Source organism: Epinephelus lanceolatus, chromosome 14 (assembly GCF_041903045.1).
Source record: "Epinephelus lanceolatus isolate andai-2023 chromosome 14, ASM4190304v1, whole genome shotgun sequence".
Classification (NCBI taxonomy): Eukaryota; Metazoa; Chordata; class Actinopteri; order Perciformes; family Serranidae; genus Epinephelus; species Epinephelus lanceolatus.
The window spans coordinates 18,720,644-18,742,542 of record NC_135747.1 but is presented as its reverse complement, the minus strand read 5'-3'; the positions used below and the strand labels follow the sequence as shown (position 1 = coordinate 18,742,542).

The following is a 21,899-nucleotide window of genomic DNA, read 5'->3' as shown; positions in this document are numbered from 1 at the left end:
CCCTATTTAAATATGCAAATCATATTTAAATGAATCCTGCACCTAAAATTCCCCTCTCTGCACGATCAGAAAACTAAAACAAAGAATGAGTAAGGCGGGAAAAAAGAAAAACTTCACAGAATGCGAATTGGAGACGCTCACTGAAGTGGAGGCGCACAAAAATGTACTTTTTGGCACGCTGTCCTCTGGCATCAATACAAAACGCAAGGTGAGTGAGTGGGAGAGTGTGTGTGAGCCTGTCAATGCTGTGGGGACAGAAAAGCGTGCTCACGCAGAATTAAAAAAGAAGTGGTCCGACATTAAGGTGGACGTGAAGCGGAGGAGGGCTGCCCACCGTCAAAGTGTGGCCAAAACAGGTGGGGGGACAGGAGAGGAGGAGCTCACCCTGTTTGAACAGAGAGTCGCCTGGGGTCAGTTGAAAGCAGACAAATAATTATGTGAACTGGATTTACAGTTTCCATTTGTTAATTTTATACACCACTTACACGGATCACACACTATTGTTGTAAATTAATGCAAAAGTGCACCGGGGAAAAGGTGTGGCTGATTAAGAAATGTCACACTTTACGCACGGGTTTATTGACATGAGTACTTTACACACAGAGACAATCAGGGGCTTGTTAGAAAACTCTGAAGCTGTAGTTTAACCAGCAAAAAACATCAAGTCACCAACTTTAATCACTGACTAGTACTGATGCTGTGAAGACAGGATAATATTTGGGGGCGTACATGCTCAGTGCGCATCAGGGGGATTAATATTAGGACAATTAAACAAATAAATTACTCACCAAGAAGCCACCCATCGCGCACAGTGCCAGCTTGTAGTCTGTTCCCAACCATGCTGTTACTCAGAATGTATGAATCATGCGTTAAACCAGGCCACCTCGCCACAATGTTGATTAATTGCATTTGCGCATCACATATGATCTGTACATTGATTGAATGAAAATGCTTCCTGTTGACATAAACAAATTCATCCTGTGATTGTGCTTTTATACTGTAGTCATGTGTGTGCAGTCGATAGCTCCGATAATGTTAGGAAAACCGGCTGTCGTTGCAAATTGCGCTTTAATGTTGGCCTGTTCAGCTATGGGAATTTGATATACCTGGCTGACATGCGGATAATTCCGTCCCACACAGCTGGCATGGCTCGGCTCAGGGTCGACTGGCACAGTCCCGATCGGTCGGCCAGCTCCCTCTGGAATGCCCCTGGAGCTAAGGAACCCCAGTGTGGTCAGAACCTGTATGGATACAGGCAGCGCATGGCTCCTCGCCGTATCGCACTGCCGGCTGCAGCTCTGCGCACAGTTCCAGGAGGATAGGCCTCAGGAACCTAAAGCAGCTGATGAGCCAGTGCCATCTGTCTCTGAACACACGCTCTCTTCGTATTGCGCCATTTACAAATCTTCTACTACTGCTAAAACAGCCGTTGTTGTTAACGGTATTTTCGGCACCACTTTGCGCATGCTTTTATATCCACTCATCTAATTGCAGACATGTGGCTGTGTTAATTGTTCATCAGTGTTAATTGTTGATGTTTCTCTGATGTGCACATCACACTGAGGACTAATTGTTTTCACATTTATTTATTCTAACAGCTTCTCAGCATCACCTCTGTGTCGCCCAGGGATAAACAGCTGTAGAAACGTGTGTACGTCAGCCATGAAGTTGGCGTGAGGCACCGCACATTTCCACGGCCATTTCACTCTTGATACATCTGGACTTTGCTGTGGAAAAGGACGTACGCCAAGTTTTTGTGAGTACGCACCCTTTGTACATGAGGCCCCTGGTGATTTAAGCTGAGAAAAACACTGAATAAAGCAGTTTCTCTCAAAAAGGTGTTTTTTCAACACTTGTTGCGTAGGGGGTGCGAACTACAGTGGCTGACAAGGAAAGGTGAATGGCCCTATCTAGAACCAGTGTTTGGGTTTGTCCATGTAACTTTAAGACCCAACTGTTGAAACATGGCAACGCAACATGGCAATTTTCGTAGACAAGATCCGGTCCCTATGTAGATATAAACGGCTCATTCTAAGGTAACAAAAACGATAACAAAAATGATTCTTATTTGCAGGCGATTACACACTAAAGGAAACACACTTATCATATTTCATTCCATTTCTGCCAGTATGTCCCCATAAATCCTACACATTGGATCTTTGAATGATTTTTCTTTCTTATTCTCATAATATTGAGCAGCACACAGTTAACATGCCTGTCAGCAGTCATATGATTAGATTCTTAAAAACACTGACAACATTTCCGCTCATTTCAATATATTTATAATCAAACACCTGCGATTCAACACCCATGTTCCATGGTCCCCAAACCCGAAAATAAACTTAAGACAAAAAACCTGCAGGGAATCACCTTTTTGCATGTGACACGCTGGGTACACAAGGGTACTTGCCCTGTGGCAGGACCGTGTTATATATTTAAACATCCATTATTACATGTCATATTTGTCACACAAACAACACAGAATGTAAAGGAAGAATAAAAAAAAACATTTTGTAATGCATTTATGTTGCTAGACATCAGCCTCAAATGACCCACTTAATGGATTCCACCAAACATACTGAAAGTGCTGAAAACTCTTTTGTGAGTTTTTGCTGCTAATTTGCAACTGATTATGCTCAAACTGGATGCCCTTCAGCTTAGTAAACAATATACTTGCTAAAATTACTGCTGTCTCACCAAAACCATTGTGATATGGTTTGATATTCTTTGTATATTCTGCAGTCTACTTTACTCAGCCTTGTATGACATACATGTTTCTAATTTGGCTGCAGTTTTGACACTGTATTAGTTCAAAAAAGGGTACAGCTAATTAAAAAGATGGAGGCAAACAGTGAGAACTGGAGAGAGTGTGACAGAGAGAGAGAGAGAGACAGAGACGATGCAGGTTCCCTCATCAGGATACACCACTGTCCTATTTTCCAAGGATGATGAGTGTCAACTTTCCAGAAAGGCAGCAGTTTTATCACACTCTTTCCCTGCAGATTGCAGCTACTGTCCTTTTACTACTGTATCTGTCTATATGACTCATCAAGTGTGTGCTACCAGCATAAATTAATGACACAAAGCAACCAATCTGTCTAGAACTAAAAATCTGCATTGACAGTTGTTCTTGGCCAGTCGGGGGCTGGGGCGTAACAGAGCAGCTGGAAACACAAATGAATCATTACTTTGCTTTAAGTTGATATGGTAAACGCAACCAGCTCCTCATTTACAACAGTAGCATTCATTTGGAGTCGTAATTCTTGTTACTTCATGAAAGCAGGCCAATATTCGCACTCTTTAATCTCCTCAAGAAACTGCATTCACAATACAAAAAATTATGTTAGCCAATGTTTTGTCAGCTTCCTTGGTACAGGAAATAAATAAGTGAAAAAAATACATATATAAACTTTTAGGCTTGATTAGGCTTTTTGAGAATGACAAAGCTGTGCAGAATAAGGCACTTGGAGCACGGTACAAAGGGCATTGAAAGTTCAGCCGTGGAGAGTTTTATTGGTTGACTATGACTATAAAATGAAAGGATGTTTTGCTGCCTCTTGCAGCAGCTGTAGTCGGAGTAAAAAATAACTTAATTCACCGGGCCGACTGCCGGCAACTTTTAAGGTGGAACGTTAATGTTCGTCAATATGAGCTGACGATGTAATCAATCAATACGCCTTAAATTTCACTTTAAAGCAGCTGTGCAGAACTTTTTACCATTAATAAAACTGCTCCTAGTTCGTATCACCCCCCCTTGAAGATCTGCGTATTTATTTGAACCCAACAGCAACAAAAAAGCCTTTCTCTATATGGCTATTTAGCGTAGCCTCGGTCGGGTTGGACACAGTGGAAGTCAGCAAACCAGAATACGGCACCCGGAGGCGGAAGTAAGTCTGCACGTCCGCAGCGGCCCGCAGCCATTAAACCACAGAAGAAGAAGGAGGCGTGTGTACGAGTAGGATTTAAGAAACAGGCTAAATGACATGTAGTAGGGAGTAGTGAATGATTTCGGACACATTGCACACTCTTGTACAGTAGGTGGTGGTATGCACATGGGAGTTGTTTGCGATCCGCCAATAAATTGAGAGAAGAAGAAGAGCCGTGTTTACAGAGTGTTCTTCAAGTAAGCGGTATGCAACGGGCATTGCTGAACACATAACAGTTTTACCAGATGTATCTATAAGGACTTGGTTGTACTTTCGATATCATGGTGGATAAAGAAGGAGCACCATCTAAAAGAAAAAGAACAGAAGAAGGCTAAACGGGACAGTGGTAGGGTTCGAGCCCAAACACGTGTAAACCTCAGTCAGGCATTCACCAAGTGGAGAGAGCTGAGAGATTTGAAAGGTTTTAAAACTGATCCCGAGTTGGCCCTTTTCCCTAATCGACAGGTATGTCATTTTTGTTTTTATTTAGAGAATATACTGCAACTTGTTAGACGTTGTTTTACTTCAATATATGACGACATGGAAGTTATAAGCAAGCTAAATGTAACATTAGCTGATGTGAACCACTTTTGTCTACTAACGTTACAACAAACGCCACAAAATTATCTGTGACTGTGATCATGAACACAAATATACAGCAGGCAGTTGTCCTCAGTTTATAAGAAATTCAGTGCTGCACCAGAACATTTATGATTTTCCTCTCGCTCTCCAAAACAAATGCATGTGGTAATTGCCGGTTGCAGCCAAGGTTTTACGAATGAAGCCGAATGCCAACTGCAGTCGGAATTTTCCGACACCAGGCTGTGTGTGTCATACCGCTTCGACCAAAGGGGGCACCATAATCAACGAAAATGTAAAGTTCCACACAGCTGCTTTAACAACTTTGACCATTTCATTAGTTTTTATACGACATACACTTTTAGCGGAGCAGTGAGTGACAAAAACCCCGCCCACGAGTAGGGCTGCAACTAACGATTATTTTCATTGTCGACTAATCTGTCGATTATTTCTTCGATTAGTCGACTAATCATTTTATCGAAAAATGTGTTAAAATGTTGAATAATGTCGGTCAGTCTCTCCCAAACCCCAAAATTATGTCATCTAATGTCTTGTTTCGTACTCACGCCAAAGGGTTTTAGTTCCCCGTCATGGGAGAGTGTGTAAAGCTGCCAATATTTGAATGTAAGAAGCTGCAATAAGAGTATGTTGGGGTACTTTTATAGTACTTTTCCATGACTACTAAAATAGTCACCGATTATTTTAATAGTCGATTAGTCATCAATTAGTCGACTAATCGTTGCAGCCATACCCACAAGTACTGTTTGCAGTGGAAACGCTAGGGTCTAGGTACTGTGTCTGAAGGGTTACTTTTGGTGAGAACTGCCCATTGGTCCAACAGCCCATTGATTCAACATCGCATTGTTCCGACCATATTAAACTCATTGTTCCGAAGTCCGTTCCGAAATCATCATGATGCCCTGTGTTAAGGTCTGGTTAGGTTTAGGCACAAAAACCACTTGGTTAGGGTCAGGAAAAGATCATGGTGTGGGTTAAAATGAAAAAGAAAGTGACAAACACATAAGCCGTGAGCCTGCTCCACCTCAAGCCGGCGCACCATACGCCCGCTGCGAGCTGTTCAGCACCGCGGACAGTCGGACCAATGGGCTGTCGAACCAATGGGCTGTCGAACCAATGACATGGACCCACTTTTGGTTCCAGAGGTAACATACTGAAAGTGTTTGGTAGAACCGGTGCTTCTGTGTCCCCATTTCTCTCTGCCATTGTTCTGTCTACTGTCTTCTTGGCGCAAAGTCAACATTTATACTTGGATGGATGGATGATTGCAATCATGTATCTATAGGAAAATAGCAAAAATAACAAATTTACCGGCCAAGATAGTCTACATGTGTTGTTTCTGCACCATGAGTGGCAGTGCTGTTCATAGTAGGTACTAAAACCAATGGAGGGAGTGAGAGAGAGAGCTGCAAACAGGAAGCTTTAGAGAGCTGTGCAACAGGCAGACAATGTCACATATGCAAGTATATGTGATACATTACCAGTATAGGACAAACACACTGAAAGAAAATATAGAAACAGGTTTCTGTGTTTGCTACTTGAATATACTTAGCAGCATGGGTGGTAACACATTAGTCACATTTGCACACTGTCAGCAGAATAATCACAATACACCCACATTAGGACCTCTGATGATGATGACACCATGGCAACAGTATAGTACAAGGGAGTCCCCATACAAATATAACACCACCACCTGTGTGAAACTGTGACATTTTACCACCCTCACGCCAGAGGCCACAGCCTTTGTCACGAGATTGCCTCACTAAATTGCAAAATGTATCAAAGACTGTTTTCATCCTTTCACCACAAACGTTCTCAAAACTGTTGGAGGTAAATTCCATCTGTGTTGCTGTGTGTTCTGGATCTGTCAGCTTAAAGTGTGGCTGCTTGTCAGCCTTGTTACAGTGCGTATGTGACCCCAAGGTACTTGCCTTGAAGTGGACCTGTTCCCCAAGAGCACCAATTATACAGCGAGTGTTGTGAGTGCTTTGTTAACGCTGCATTAGTCAAACTCGCAGTTTGGCAACCCAGGGCGGCAGCCAGACTTAATTACCAAAACGCATGTGACGTGATATCATTAAAAAGTAGAGTGCTCAGGCTCACATTTTGTTCATTTCTGCAGCTGAGGACGGGGAGAGGATTGAGGGATGTTTGTATCAAGTTTGTCAGCAGTGGTTATAGAGAACGTCTTTTAAAAGAGCATGTGTTTGATGAGATACACGTTTTTGTACAGCACTTAACTAGTTTTGTAATTTTTTACGAGATGTTTCTCTTCACTGTGGGAGATTTTATAATGAGGATTATTGTTTTTTGGATGCTCACTGATTGAGTGTTATGGCTGTGTAGTTCCTCTTATTCATTCAGGTATAACAGCATCAGGTTTACTCATCTAATCCACTCATCTCCATCACTGCTGATAGGTTGAGTGCTGTTGTCTTTAAGTCACATGGGAGTTGTTAGCGACACATGAATCAATGGGTGATTCGATGTGAAACAAACTAAGGACTGTCAGGCTGGCGCTGTAAGAAGCTGATAGCCTGAAAGATTTATGCCACCTGTTCAGACGGCACTTGCATTTGGTGTCTTGTGGGCAGGAGGCACCAAAAGGAAACACGAACAGGAGGCAAGTGGACTTCCAGATGGCTGTAGTCTTACCTGAATCCCAATCAGGATGCCCTTCTGTGGTAGCTTGAAGCCTGTGGAGAGCATAGCCTTCAGGAAGGCTGAATAAATGTTTGGTCCAAAACAAGCTACCTGCAATAAGACACACAGGCACAAGAGTAACTGTTAACACTGAATCTCCAAATTAGATGGGCTTAAAAGGGTAACACTTTATATTAAGGTGCACATATTCACCATAAACTAGTTGCTTATAAGCATGAATATATATTATTGCCCTATGCGGCATGAACAGATTCTACAACTGCTAGGCCATTAGAATTTTCCCTCAATAACCTCCTTATTGCTGCTTATTGATAGTAAGTAAGAAGGCTGTTGTTCATTATTTATGATCTTAAAACACTTTGCTCAGCGTGGATCCTATGAGGTGGTAGTATTGCAAGAATAATCATTCTCCCTTAATATTACCTCATAAATATGGTCTAGTCTTATGCGATAAAACAGACAACAAAGTGGTAATAGTGTCCAAATTACTTATTAAATTACTAATTTAGTCTTTCTAACTCAAAAAATGTTACCCATTCTAAAGTGCGTATATCTACTTTACTAGTAGTTTAACGCTTATTAACCAACACATGTTCCCTATTCTACAGTTACCTCATCTTAACACAGTAAATCCATTATGGCACACAACTACTGCAATAAATATCTCCTTTTTCAATGGACCATTTCAGAGATTTTCAAACTTCTGACTGCCTCTCTGTAGACTGCGCTCACGTGTGTGTGCTTGCGCGAGACCGTGAGACATCGGCACCGCCTTCATGTGTGTTCACATGTTTCAGCTGGTCTCGTGCGCAAGCGCGCACACGTGAGCTCAGTGTACACAGAGAGGCAGTTAGAGCTACAGGCTACAATGAGGCTAAAAACAGAGATTAAATTACGTTTTTCCAAACAACTTTTTATGTCGGGGCTTCAGGACACTTGGATCACTATGGACGAGCAGTATGGAGATATTCTGTTGTTTCAATTATGTGTTTTTTGGACGTTTTAATCTGGGGCGCCCAGCCTCCATTAGGTGGAGTTTTGTTGCTAGCCCCATCTCTGCAAGGGATGTGAGGACTCTAAAACTTCACCTGAGCCTCCATCGGCATATGGGTGAGTAGATAATGGCTGAATTTTCATTTTTGGGTGCACTATCCTTTTAAGATTATTGTCTGTTAATTGCAGTAATTGTGTGTTATAATGGGATTGTGAAGAAGAGGCAACTTTAGAATAGACAACCTGTGTGGTTTAATAAGTGTCAAAATACTAGTGAATTAGTTACGAACAGGACTTCAATTTAGAAAACAGGTCATGCACTGATCAGATGTTAAAACCACTGGTGGGTGAAGAGAATTGAATCGATCAACTTGTTACAATAGTGTTCTGTTGGGAAACTTTGGGTCCTGGCATTCATGTGGATACCATCTGGCACGCTTCACCCACCTAAACACAACTACAGACAAAGTATACCCTCCCTTATGGCAATGACAGTGGCCCCTCAGCAGGACAATGCTCCAAGCCACACCACAAAAGCTGCTCAGGAATGGCCTGAGGAAGGTGACAAAGAGCTCAAGGTATTAACCTGGCCTCCAAATTCTCCAGATCCCAATCTGATTGAGCATTTTTGGGACTTGGCGTTACCCGACCTTACAACCCACAGGACTCAAAGCATCCAATGCCAGAGCCAGACACCAAAGGACATCCCCAGAGGTCCTGTGTCCATGCTTTGACGAGTCAGAGCCAAGTCTGATCCAAGGAGGCCCCACCATGAATCAGAGGTACCTCTGGGGTACTGGTACGTCCCACATATGGTCTATCAATTGGTATCCAGGGAATTTGGAGGCCATGTTCCTCCACTCCTGAGCAGTTTTTGTGATGTGGCATGGTTCATTGTCCTGCTGGGGGGGCAACTGCCATCAGGAAGTGCTGTTGTCATGAGGAGGCGTACTTGGTCTGCAACAGTGTTTCGGTGGATGAAGTGTGTGGCATCCACATGAATGCCAGGACCACTGGATTGTAACAGGATGATAAATGTTCTTCATTTCACCTGCCAGTGGTTGTAATTGTTTTAGCTGATCGGTATAATCCAAGTTAGAGAGACTGAATTTAGAGTCATATGGATACTATTGACACTTGTACTTTTCTGTAAAGCCCATACACAGCACAACATATAAAGCTCATAATTAGTTACTGGACTACTAGTTGTAGAATATGGTCATGAGGAATCAGTTATTTATAAGTGCTTTATAATGACCAATAAAGAGTATAACCTTAACATGAAGTGTTACTAAAATAGGTAATAATAACACGTTTTAACAGAAAATGGGGTTGTATGTCTTAGAGGGGCTTACTTCTCCAGTGGAGGCCATCTCACAGCGAAGCACAGGGTCTGCTTCCCTCAGACGTGGCCAAGAGAACATTGGTGCCTGGTGAAAGAAGGGGAGAGGAGAGTGATAAGGGATTTGTCCTAATTGACCACTATTAAGACTACAATGCTTCTTAAAAAAAGTTATTGTTTAGCTGTAACCAGTGGGAGTTGGATCACTTCATCAAAAAGATAGTTTTTGTGACAGTTAACCACTGGCTATGACTTTTCTTTCAAACAGAAATTCCAGTTGATAAACCACAAAGAAACTTTTAACCAATATTAGTGGAGGCATTACAGACAAACAAATACAAACACAGTGGCAATCAATAGAGAATCACCTCCAACATAAATACCATCAGGCCATTGGAATCATTTCAAGAATTTCATGATACTGTTGTCACCTAGAGGCAAAACAAAGCTAGCATTCACTTAAAATGTAACTAACTAGCTAAGCCTGTGGCAGTTGCATAATATGCTTTGGGCAAACAATGTCGATTAAATAATGAAAAAAGTGGTCATACAAACTAACAACAAAGTGTCACCCCCAACCCATCCCCAAATACTATTCATTATTTACTTATCTCATACAAGCCACCACTTCTGCTTAAACTATGAAACTCTAAGGCCACATCAGTGAGAAGAGGAAAGGTGTAGTAGCACAGGCAGGGTTAAAGAGATTAGGGCTCCAACTGCCGGTAAAGACAGACTAAAAAGGGAGGATCTAAAAAGAAAGGAGGCTTTTCAAAGTGCTGGCCACCGGTGGCTTTAGCAGCCTGTTTGACATGCTGTCTCCACACTGAGAAGAAGGTAGGTGGCCTGAGTGATGGAGCAACAGCAGGGTGAGGCAGAGGAGGAGCATGAAGGAGAACAGAAAGACAAAAAGGGGGTGAGACAGAATAAAATGACTTGTGGAGAGGGTGAATGAGAAGACTTGAGAGAAGAACAGGTGTAATAAAAGAAGGGAATAAAAATAATTAACATTAAGACAGGAGACATAAACTTAACAGTTAAAAGAAGATGAAAAGTAAGGGAATCGGCAAGAAAATAAAATGCAAAGAGAGATAAAGGTAAAGATACAATTTTAAAAGAGGAGATGGAGAGGAGGAAATGAAAGGAAAGTGTAGGAAGGAGCATAAGACAGTAGTTTCTCGTTATTGTATTGCACACAAATTAAAAAATAGTGGCGCACCGAGTGGGAAGCCATTCTTATTTCTCCATTTAAAAGCAGACAACCCCCATTACCTTGAAGAGAGAGAGACGTTGTGATGTTGTGTGGTTCATGCATACACGCGCAGAAACACACACAAAGAGGCAAGGGCCACTAGGGGGGGATTCATCCTTGAAGCTGGCTATCTAATCAGCTGAATGTAATGTTGGCATACTAATGTAAGAAGGGACGAAGAGAAGTGAATGCAGACAGAGAACCAGCATCACTTATCTGGGCATTGTTCAAAGAGTCAGAGAAAGACAGAGAAGTATGCATAGATAAAATGGCAGAATGTAACCAAGAAAGAAAATGAAATAGAGGGAGAGGAACACAGAGAGAGAGGGGGAATAACAGCAAGAGGGAACTTTTAATAGTGTAATAAAAGAGACAAGAAACTACAATACAAAGAGGGGAATTTGTGAAATACAGAAATGCAGAGCAACAGTGGATTTGTACATAATCCCAGTGAAGAAAAGACCCTTGTTTTACTCACTGTAGAACCAAATCTGCAGCAGACACTTTAAACTATGAAGCAGGAAGTGGAAATATCACAACAAACAACAGGAGAAATGTCATCACCAACACCAGCGGAGATTTAAATAGTCTGAAAATGAGAAACTGTACAAAAGCCCTCATGAACAAAATTATGAAAACCTCAGGGGTTTCAGTTAAAATGGTTTGTCGTCCATATGTAATGTTGTGTCTCTGGGACAGAATGTATGTGACTATCACACAATAACCAAGGTTCTGTGACGACAACATCCTACAAACATACACACAAACACTACCTCCCCATCTTTCTATCCCACACTGGCCGCCCACTCCTGAGAGACAGTAGAATTGTGAAGCTCCACAACATGAACAATATTATCTTGGGGTACCAGCTGAGCTCCAGTAGAGAAGGAAATGAATAAAGTAAGACATTTCCACATTGTTGCTCACTATGGGCCTCGTTGGAGTCGGAAGTGGCACCTGTGTAAATGTCTTTATTGTTGCATGTTGCAGCTGAATGGAAATTAGCACCTGCATTTGTAGCCACAGCTTTTTGAATGACAGGTCCCATATTCTTTACTGATGACGCTGTTTTTGGCATTGGTGTGCTAAGGAGACCTAGATGGTAAATATTGTAGGGCCATACCGGAAAATTGGTAGGGCTTCTGTACAGTAGGTTATTACTAAAGACATTGCTGGGTAATTACTGATACGTTTCATGATGGCCAACACTTGGTCATTGCTAGTATTTTCTGTGTGGATTCAAGGGTGTAAGGGTGCTTGTGGGTAGGATGATCAGCTTGGTCACTAGGCAGTTGCTAGGGTGCTTCAGGTGGGTTCTTTTGGTATTGCTGAGGTGTTGGAGTGGGTGCTTCTCTACTTGGAGTGGTTGCATTAGCATAACACTGTGTCCTAACTGGGTGCAACATGAGTGAGTGGCAGTGACTAAATCAGTTTGAGTGAATTTTTGTCAGACACCCCATTTTTATTCTATGCCTGTCGCTCACTTTGAAAGCACCACGATGGACAAGGAATGGCTGATTCACTCCTCATTTCACTACAGAAACTTCAATAAGTTGCCATCTGGCTGGAGGTCACCAGGGAGCTGAATTATTGTTGTGTGGGATGCTCAGCAGAGCTATCTAGCAAGCTAGCTTGTTTTACAAAGTGGAGATGGTGGTATGATATAGTATGGTAGCTACAGCAATGATACCCCAGAAGGTATCTTTGTGGATATGAATAATAAGGAAGCACATACCAGCCCATCTTTTCAGTGGTTACTCTAAGCACACAGCTGTTACGTTTAGATGATGTGACAGAATTTCATATTCAGTGAATTCAATGGATGTGGACAGACAGTGTCCGATGTAATGCGATGCGGCACGATAGTCAGACGCTCGATTGATATGGTGTTACGAGGCGGACCTACGGTTCAGTGTTGTTGCCACGGAAGTTGGAGTTGTTGCTATAGTGATTCTAGACGGCTGCTAAAGTTAAATAGTTGGATACAAATGTCAGAGTTTTCTTTATCCGGTAATTACCTTTTTTTCTGATATCTGTTAAAGTCTGATATAGTTAAATCTCTACAGTTACAATATGCGGTGAAAATAATTCCCTCTGAGTTGTTCTAAGACATTGTCCGAACAGCAAGTGAGCGTCCAACTATCACATCGCATTACGTAACATTAGACGCTCCTTGTCGAATCTGTTAAATATGCATTTCAGTTACCTCAGGTAAACAAGTAACTATCAGCCAAGCGCTCAAGATCAGACTGAAGATGTAACTACTTAAAAGATGGGTGAGTACTTGCTATCTTTCCATATTTATACTTGTTAAACGAACACCATGTTTTATATTGTGATATTCATTGGATATGATATAGCCAACAGCAAGTAGGTTGTTATTAGCAATGGCATTAACCAGAAACTTTCAGCTCCCTGGTGATCTCACTCGCCAGCTGACACTTAAGCATTCAAGTTTATGACATTAAAGTTTTTGTAGTAAAAAATAGGAGATAACGCCTCACATCATCTTCATGAAGAGAAAGGAATAAATAGAAACAGTGCATCTGGCAAAAGTTCAACAAATAATAAACAATGAAATCAAACTGATTTGTTGCTAACACTCGCTCATGTTGCATTCAGTTAGGACACGTGTAAGCTGGAGGAATTTACTTCATGTTTATGTGTTTCCCCAATGGACGTAGGCTTGTGTAATATTTTCTTATTTTTAAAGTAGCATTATTATGCACTTGAGTCTATTAACAAGACTTATTTTATTTGGAATATAATGTACAAGCAAAAGTAGCCTACCTTTTAATAAAAACATACTGTAAATCTACATGCTTTTGTGATGTCAATATCTATATAGCCTACCTATCTATTGTTTTTAAGCTCAATAAACACATATAATTGCTGGAATTTCTCCTATATATCAGGCACATTGAAATCTTTCAGGACACATGGACTGATACTAAAACGGCACACTGTCATCTGTCAGAGAAGCAGTACTGATACTAGCCTTAGTGCTGGTAGCAGTAGCATTACTTAGTAGTAGCAGTATTTTTTTTTAATGTTTGTGGATAAGGAGTGAAAATTGGAATAGAGAGCCGTTTGACAAAGTTCTTCTTTTCCTGTTCAGAAAACCCCACAAAGTAGCCAGAGAGGGCGACCTCACCCTTAACATTCCCACTGTACAGTAGCTGACGACAGTTTGAAAAAGTTTTTAAAAAGGGTAAAACTTCAGCAAATACCTAAAAAACAGTTAAAAAAATATCAAAATTGATTTAAAAAAAAAATATATACATATACATATATATATACAGTACAGGCCAAAAGTTTGGACACACCTTCTCATTCAATGCGTTTTCTTTATTTTCATGACTATTTACATTGTAGATTCTCACTGAAGGCATCAAAACTATGAATGAACACATGTGGAGTTATGTACTTAACAAAAAAAGGTGAAATAACTGAAAACATGTTTTATATTCTAGTTTCTTCAAAATAGCCACCCTTTGCTCTGATTACTGCTTTGCACACTCTTGGCATTCTCTCCATGAGCTTCAAGAGGTAGTCACCTGAAATGGTTTATATATATATATATATATATATATATATATATATATATATATGTATATATACACACACACACACACATATATATATAGTGACCCATTTTAAGGCATAATGAAGTTATTATGTCAAATGACATTGCCATTATTCTCTCTAGAGGGGAGAGGCATTATGGAACATTTCTAAAGCTATGTAACAGATTGCTACCAAAAGTCAAGCAATGTATTGTACGTACATTTGCTGAAAAATGTTTGAGATATCGTCATAGTACTAACTCATTACCGAGCACAATAAAAAAGTATTGACAATATTTGACAGGGAGACAAACTAGCAAAGATTTATTGTCCAACATGCTTTTATTGAGGTAAAATTGGGTGGTATTAACATGACCTCCTTACATTGAAGCGATGTTTCTAGCAGTTTTTCCCAAGTAATTGGGCACAAAAGAATGCGTCTATCTCAGAAGCCACACCATAATGTCCTGCATGCCATGGTCAAGGGGACAAAACATGCAACAGTTGGACGTTATTTTTCTTCGGCCAATAAGTGTGCACTTGGGACCGACACCAAACCACCAAAATCCACTTCCTCCTCCTCAAATCTTGTTTTCAAACTCCACTTCCTCCCAGTACCATAAATACAACCGTGTTATTGTTCCTATGAGTTTGTATATAGAGACAGAAATTACACAGTGGGGACTTGTTAGCGAAAAGAAAACAACATGGCCGCAAATGAGGGCCTGTCAGAGAGAGAAAAGAGACAGCAAGAGCAACAGAGTGAGGATGAGAGGGAATGAGACAGATAAATGAAGATGGTCTCTCCGGATGGCAATGACTTGTGCCTTGTGATGATACAGTGTAGACGGTGAGGATGAAGGCTGAGGATGAGTATGTTGCGATGGCACACACTTCAGGCTACTAAGGCTGGATAATGGTTTCAGACATCACAGTGTGTTTACAGGGGAGGCTGATATTGAGGCGGCAATAATGTGTTAAGCAGGAAGAAAGAAACTTATTTTGTTAAACAATCGCCACGTATTGTTGCAGGGTTTCCAGCAAGGCCCATATTAGTTAGAGGGTATGAAGTCTATATCATAGACTCCAAGTAAACTCTGGAAGTCTTTTAAGCCTGGTGCCTGGAGTATTCAGAGCTCTGATTAATATTCCTCACCACTGTGCAGACTAGAAATTGAAAACTTTAGGTGGTGGGGAAGAGTGGAGGATTATACCTGCGTGATTGGCTCCAAACTACAGCCATTGTTACAGCAGCTCTGTTGTAATTAGAGGGAGAAATTACTTTGGAAAAAATAGCTTTGGAACAGCTGGCGACACGTAAACTCTCTCATACCCAATCTAAGAAGTAAGCCTCCCAGCCGGTATGAGAAAGCACCTACTACCCCTCCCCACATCATGCCTAGGTAGGGATGGAGCAGTAATTGCTGTCTTTGTTATGTGATTCAATGGAAGCCGTTCGAGCGGAACATGCAGTATCTATTAAGATATCATACATGTAGGGCTCTTTACATAGGAACCAATTTTCCGACCATTACTAATACACTAGAATATAAGACATGTAGAGACATGGTTATTAGGACTTGTATGAAACATTTAAAGTCACTTTAGTATAACAAGTAGTCATTAACAGATGCGTCACGATAATTATGTTATTGACTGTTATGTTAGCAGTAGCCTGCAGCCAGTGTTGGGCAGTAGCGAAATTTAACAGCATTTGTCTAGCGTGGTGGTAATGTCACTATTTTCTAAGTCAAAAAGCTTTTCAGTAGCAAAGTTGATTAATTGATGCAGCAGCATGGTAGCATCTACATAAGTTATAGCTATTTTTCCCAGGAAAAGCTCTGAAGTGCAGCAGACTTTTTTCTGTGGAGGTCTGGAAAAAAGTAAGGATACTAAAACTGAGGAAAAATAATGTGACGCCTTAAATCGGAACCGCTGAAACAAGTTGTAGGGAGCCTCTACAAGTAATTGGTTGCTGGCAGACACTCTGTGCTGCAATAAAATGGTTAATCAGCAGTGCCGTGCACTGTAGAGCCGATGCGCCGCCGGTTCTGTCGGTCTGAATAGAATATAATGTCTATAGCCTTACTGTTGTGTGTACAGCCTTTAATAATACTTTAACAGCCTTTAACAATGATTTATTGTACAAAACGGGGGAAACAAACGTTGATAAAAAAGGTTCCATAATTCATATTAAATTCAAAAGATAACGAAAAAACAGCTACAAGTTAGAGGGAATAGTGATAAAGTGGTAAAACTTGGCATTGATCCACAGCCTCAGACGGATGCGCTCAAGCGTGCCGTGCGCACAAGCTCAGTTGGTAAGATACTATATTTTCACATTTTTAACAATACAATTTAAAAGTTTTGATTTTTATTGATAACCTACATTTACCAACAACAAAAAGACTACATTTAGCACCAAAAAAATATGTAAAGAAAAAAAGTAAATAAAAAAAAAAAAAACGAATATCAAATACCACATTTTCATAACGAATACCTACCCATAGAAACGAATATTCGAATATCCGAATATCCGAATACTTAGGTACAGCCCTAGTTTTTAGTTAGGCCTGCTAATTTTTATTGTCTTTTATTTTATTTTATTTGTCTTTTATGGTTTTATTGCATAAAAAATATATTTTGTAATTATGTTTTTGAATTACTGACATAGCCTGATAGCCTATAGAAAGAGGCTAAGACAGAGAAATGCATTAAGGAGGAAGAGGAGAGAGACTGATGATGTCACGTTATTGGAGGACATGTTTAAATATCACAATGTCTTAAAAAAAAGAATGAATATAAGTCTAGTTTATTTTATAATAAAAATTAATAATAATAATAAATAAATATTATTAATAATAAATAAATTTTTCCCTGCCTATTTGTTTGGCTGACAGTTTATTTTATCACTGAGGTTACCCTGATTTGACATAAAGTGAAAACAATACAAGTAGCTTTGCAAGTAGCAAGATACTTTGCCATTTTCTTGTAGCTTAGCTTGCTACATTTCTTTGGGGATAGCGTCAATGTAGTGAACCTTCATTTTGACGTATCACTACATTTTCCAAGTAGCTTGCCCGCCCAACACTGCCTGCAACTGCACTTCTGGAGCAAAAGAGGCACAGTCCTGATAGCCACTAGCTTGCCAACCCCTATCAATGAGCTAAAGAGTCCATTGTTTGTAGTTTAACCCCCCAACACACACCCCAATCTTGGGCTGCTACTATAAAGGTACTATAATTCTACATATATTTTCTCATATATATTAGCCCATTTAATCCCACTGGTAACAACAGTGACCGCAAAAATAGTTTTCAGTTATGAGCCTCTAAAAATGTTACCGAATGATGTATCAATGCATTTCCAGCAAATTAAATATGTGTAGTGTCCCATGTTTAGTGTAAATTGTCACATGACCAGAGCTGTTTACTTCCTTGTTGCACCATGAGACAAGGATGACTGCATCAAAGCTCCAAAACAAAAGGTTACGAAAGTATGTTAACGTAAAGATAGGATAGAAGTTTTTGGTACACATTATCTTTAAGGTGTCTACCACTGATATGCGCATTTGCAATAACTCAGCTTTGTTCAGTGGGGTCACAGAATTAATGAGCATGGTGACCTCAATGATAGTGACCAGTGGGATAACACAGCGCATCTAAATGAACATGTACTTAAACATGGATATGTGGTACCTAGGTGACAGACTATGTAACCTTTGCTGTTGCTATGATATGCCGCTGGTTGGCTGGGTGGCACCTATCAGGGCAGTATGATTCGCTGCTGGACCTGGTCAGGTTGAAATGCTGCTGGTAACGACGTAATATAAGGAGCAGAGGTCAGGTTGAAATGCTGCTGGTAACGACGTAATATAAGGAGCAGAGGTCAGGTTGAAATGCTGCTGGTAACGATGTCATATAAGGAGCAGGGGTCAGGTTGAAATGCTGCTGGTAACGATGTCATATAAGGAGCAGGGGTCAGGTTGAAATGCTGCTGTAATGACGTAAGATAAGGACCAGGGGTCAGGTTGAAATCCTGCTGGTAATGACCTAATATAAGAAGCAGGAAAGTCTGTATAGAGTGGATAGGAGGGGTGGTGGATGGGTCCAACAAACCGCGGACTTTCACCCAGGAGCCTAGCGTTCCCTTACCGAATGCCAAACCAAGATGTTTTTTCTAAACCTAACCGTGCTTTTGTTGATGTCACGGTATTGGTAGCACGTCCTAGAATTTTATCAATAGATGCAGAGGGATACCTAGCACGTCATATGTGAATGTAAAAGGCCATTGACAAAGTGTTGAAATATGTATAAGGGATTTGGTATGTAAATTAGTCACTCTAGAATGTGATAGAGCATTCTAGTGGCAATGTTGGGGACTGCCAGTGAGTTTTAATTGTTTTAATAACTGAGTTGGTATATATATATATATATATATATATATGTATGTGTGTATGTATATATAAGAATTTTGACTGCATAGGAGAGTATGTTACTTGTAATAAATGGTAGATGCAACACATTATCCCATCTGTCACAATTGTGACCTACTATAAAAAACACGTTTTCACCTACTTTTCCATGAAAATTAAAAAACTAATAATGACTGATTATGTCAAATGGTAATCAGTGACAGATGATTTGGATAGTTTTGTGTCTGGGAAAATTTTAAGATTAAACGGGTTAAGGTGTTACTTACTTTAATAAGATATGTCTTTTTTTCATATTCCAATTCCAATGTCTGAATATTCTTAAAAATTGAAGGTTCATTGTTCTTTGAAAGGGTGGACTTGCATTATTATGCTGTTATATTATTTTTATATCAGTGGCATAAAATGGTCTCAATATCATTTATCACAATAATTTCTGGGACAATGTAGCATCCAACAAAAGTGGTTATCCAGACAGGCCTAATTACCATTAAACTCACTGTTGTGTTTTTGGCCATTAAATCTCAAGAACTACACACACAATCCTGTAAAAATCAAATACATTTTACAGCTTCATATGCTTATAAAAATCCTTCATTTTACATTATTAAAAACACTTTGTCACCAAAGGATATTTTTCTTGTGAGGCCAGAAATAAAACTGCTTGACCTATGAGCCTCACACATAAACGGTGCCCACGCACAATTTTGTTTTACTGCATTTAAGACTTGCTTCTCTTTTGTCCAGAAACAGGCAACAGGCTGGGCAGCACAAGGAAACCTTTACAAGGACTTTTCCTTCCATTACCTGGGACCTAGCCTGTACAATGTGTGGCTGGGACAATACTGTAGAAGCATTTTCCCTATTGAGGCATTTGATCTTGGCAGAATATTCATGGTCTGCGATCAGTAAACAGACTAGAAGGCTAAAATGTGTGTTTGAAGGCACAGTGATTTACTTTGGACCTATTACATTACAAGTATTTTCACATATATCATTAAACATTTTCACACTTGTGTAGGCTGAGTAGGCTCTTTTCACACCAGACTTCATGAGTTGGGTTTCCATTCAAATGTAGCGCAAACAATTCTTAACAAAATGCTTAGAAAATCGGCAAATGAGAATATATAAATTTATGAGCTTTTCCATCCGCTACTGTTATGCTAATATTGGGAGTTGATTCATTGAGTTCAGCAGTTGGTGGTGCTAATTCTCCATTCAGATGCCATTATACAAATACAGAAGAAGAGGATACAACAAAGGAAAATAACTGATGTATAATAACAGAGAGCAAACTGGAAATAGAGAGTTCTGAACAACTAATGTTTCATGTATGTGCTCCTGGAAGAGTTCTGGTAACTACTCTATGTGCATTAGCGCGTTTAAAGACTCCAGAGACGATGAAGAGAGCTTGCAGTGGCTTGCCAAATGACGGTAAGTCATCCTTAAGTCACTGAATCTGTCTGTATTGCACTTAGTCGCATTGGTAACACTTTACTTGAAGATATCTACATAAGGGTGACATGACACGGTCATGAACTTGTCATAAACATTATGTACATGTCATAAACATTTATGACTGCTGTCATTAAGTGTCATTCAGTTTTTGTAATGACAAGTTGACATTGTTTGGGTTGTCTTGATTATGACAACTTGACATTAATCAAAGTGACATTACCAGAAGTTGTCTTTGTCATGACAAGTTGACATTAAATTTGTTTGGAATGTCCTGGGATGTCCTTATAATGACAACTTGACATTAACATAAAGACATCTTCTGGTAATGTCATCCTGGTCAATGTCATGGCAATCAAGACAACCCAAACAATGTCATCTAGTTATTACAAAAACCAAAAGACACTTAATGACAGCAGTCATAAACGTTTATGACATGTACATAATGTTCATGACAGGTTCATGACCATGTCATAGTTATGACAGTGTCATGTCACTCGTATGTAGATACCTTCAAGTAAAGTGTTACCGTTGCATTTTTCAAAACACCAACCTTTCCAGCTCCCCAAGGGTAAAAATGTCTTTTGAAATATTTTGAGATTTTTCTTTTTTTTTTTTTGGTGTTTCTACTTTTTAAGCACAAATTACAAATGCATAAAAAAACAGGTGGATGGAGATGCACCTATAATAAGAAAAGCACAGGAGTTCCTATAACATTAATGATGGATACTTTTTATTAAACTGTCCCAGTAAGACTTGACAGTGTGACAGTGTGACAGTCAGACAGCATGCACAACACCAAGACCCTCAAACCTAATCAACTTAATGGAATTCAGGTGTTATTAATTTTACTCTTTACACCTTTGCTTTTGACAATGTAGACTGAATAAAAGAAAAAAATATATAACTGATTAGGTTGTGTGAACTTCCTTTATACTTTCGGAGTACCGTGACATGTCACAATGACTTAAGTTGAAAAAGCCCATCATGATTATTATGTCTGGTAGTTACGACCACATCAAACCCCTGCTTGCTCTGTTAGGAATACATCTCACAGGGCAGCCCATTATAAAGTATGCTTGTGTTTGAGCAACAAGTCCGAAAAGTCCTCACTTGCTCAAGTTCATTAAGTTCTTACTCATTAATTTCTTAACCATTAAGAACTTGCTCAAGTTTATGAAGTTCTTACTCATTAATTTCTCAACTATTCACTCTTTGTGCTCTATAAAAACTCTGCATTAAACTAAAAGGAATAAAGATTGAAGAAAGCCAGTCATGCAATTCCCAGCTTGCAACAGTTATTTCAGTTTCCCTTCTTACCTTGATGCCGACATAGTCTATAGGGATGATTGGTTTCTCCAGCGAGGGCAGGCTGGCCTCATCCAAAGGCTCGCCCACCATCACTTTGGTTGCCACGTTGATAAAGTCCACACCGATTGTTTTTGACACAAAAGGGAAGGAGCGTGATGCCCGCAGATTACACTCTATCACCTAAAGGAGTGCACGACAAAAATGCTGACATTTCAAAAAAGCAAAATAGATTTCTGCAGACATATGTAAATTACCAAAGCACAAACACACTGTACAAATGAGTGTATACATGCACATCTCCTGTATATGTGCTGTAGCACTGATCATAAAATCCATCCAACTCAGAAATAATTCTGAA

The 21,899-nt window shown here is 39.9% G+C and overlaps 1 protein-coding gene across 1 annotated transcript in view; it reads right to left on the bottom strand.

The window, feature by feature from the left end:
- cps1 (carbamoyl-phosphate synthase 1, mitochondrial) overlaps nucleotides 1-21,899 on the bottom strand; it is a 102,102-nt gene that overhangs the window by 7,050 nt on the left and 73,153 nt on the right. Inside the window, exons 32-34 of the mRNA XM_033617114.2 lie at nucleotides 21,551-21,721; nucleotides 9,539-9,613; nucleotides 7,182-7,280 (exon numbers count right to left, since the gene is read on the bottom strand). Of these exons, the coding sequence (XP_033473005.1) occupies nucleotides 7,182-7,280; nucleotides 9,539-9,613; nucleotides 21,551-21,721 (345 nt within the window). The remainder of the gene's footprint in view (nucleotides 1-7,181; nucleotides 7,281-9,538; nucleotides 9,614-21,550; nucleotides 21,722-21,899) is intronic.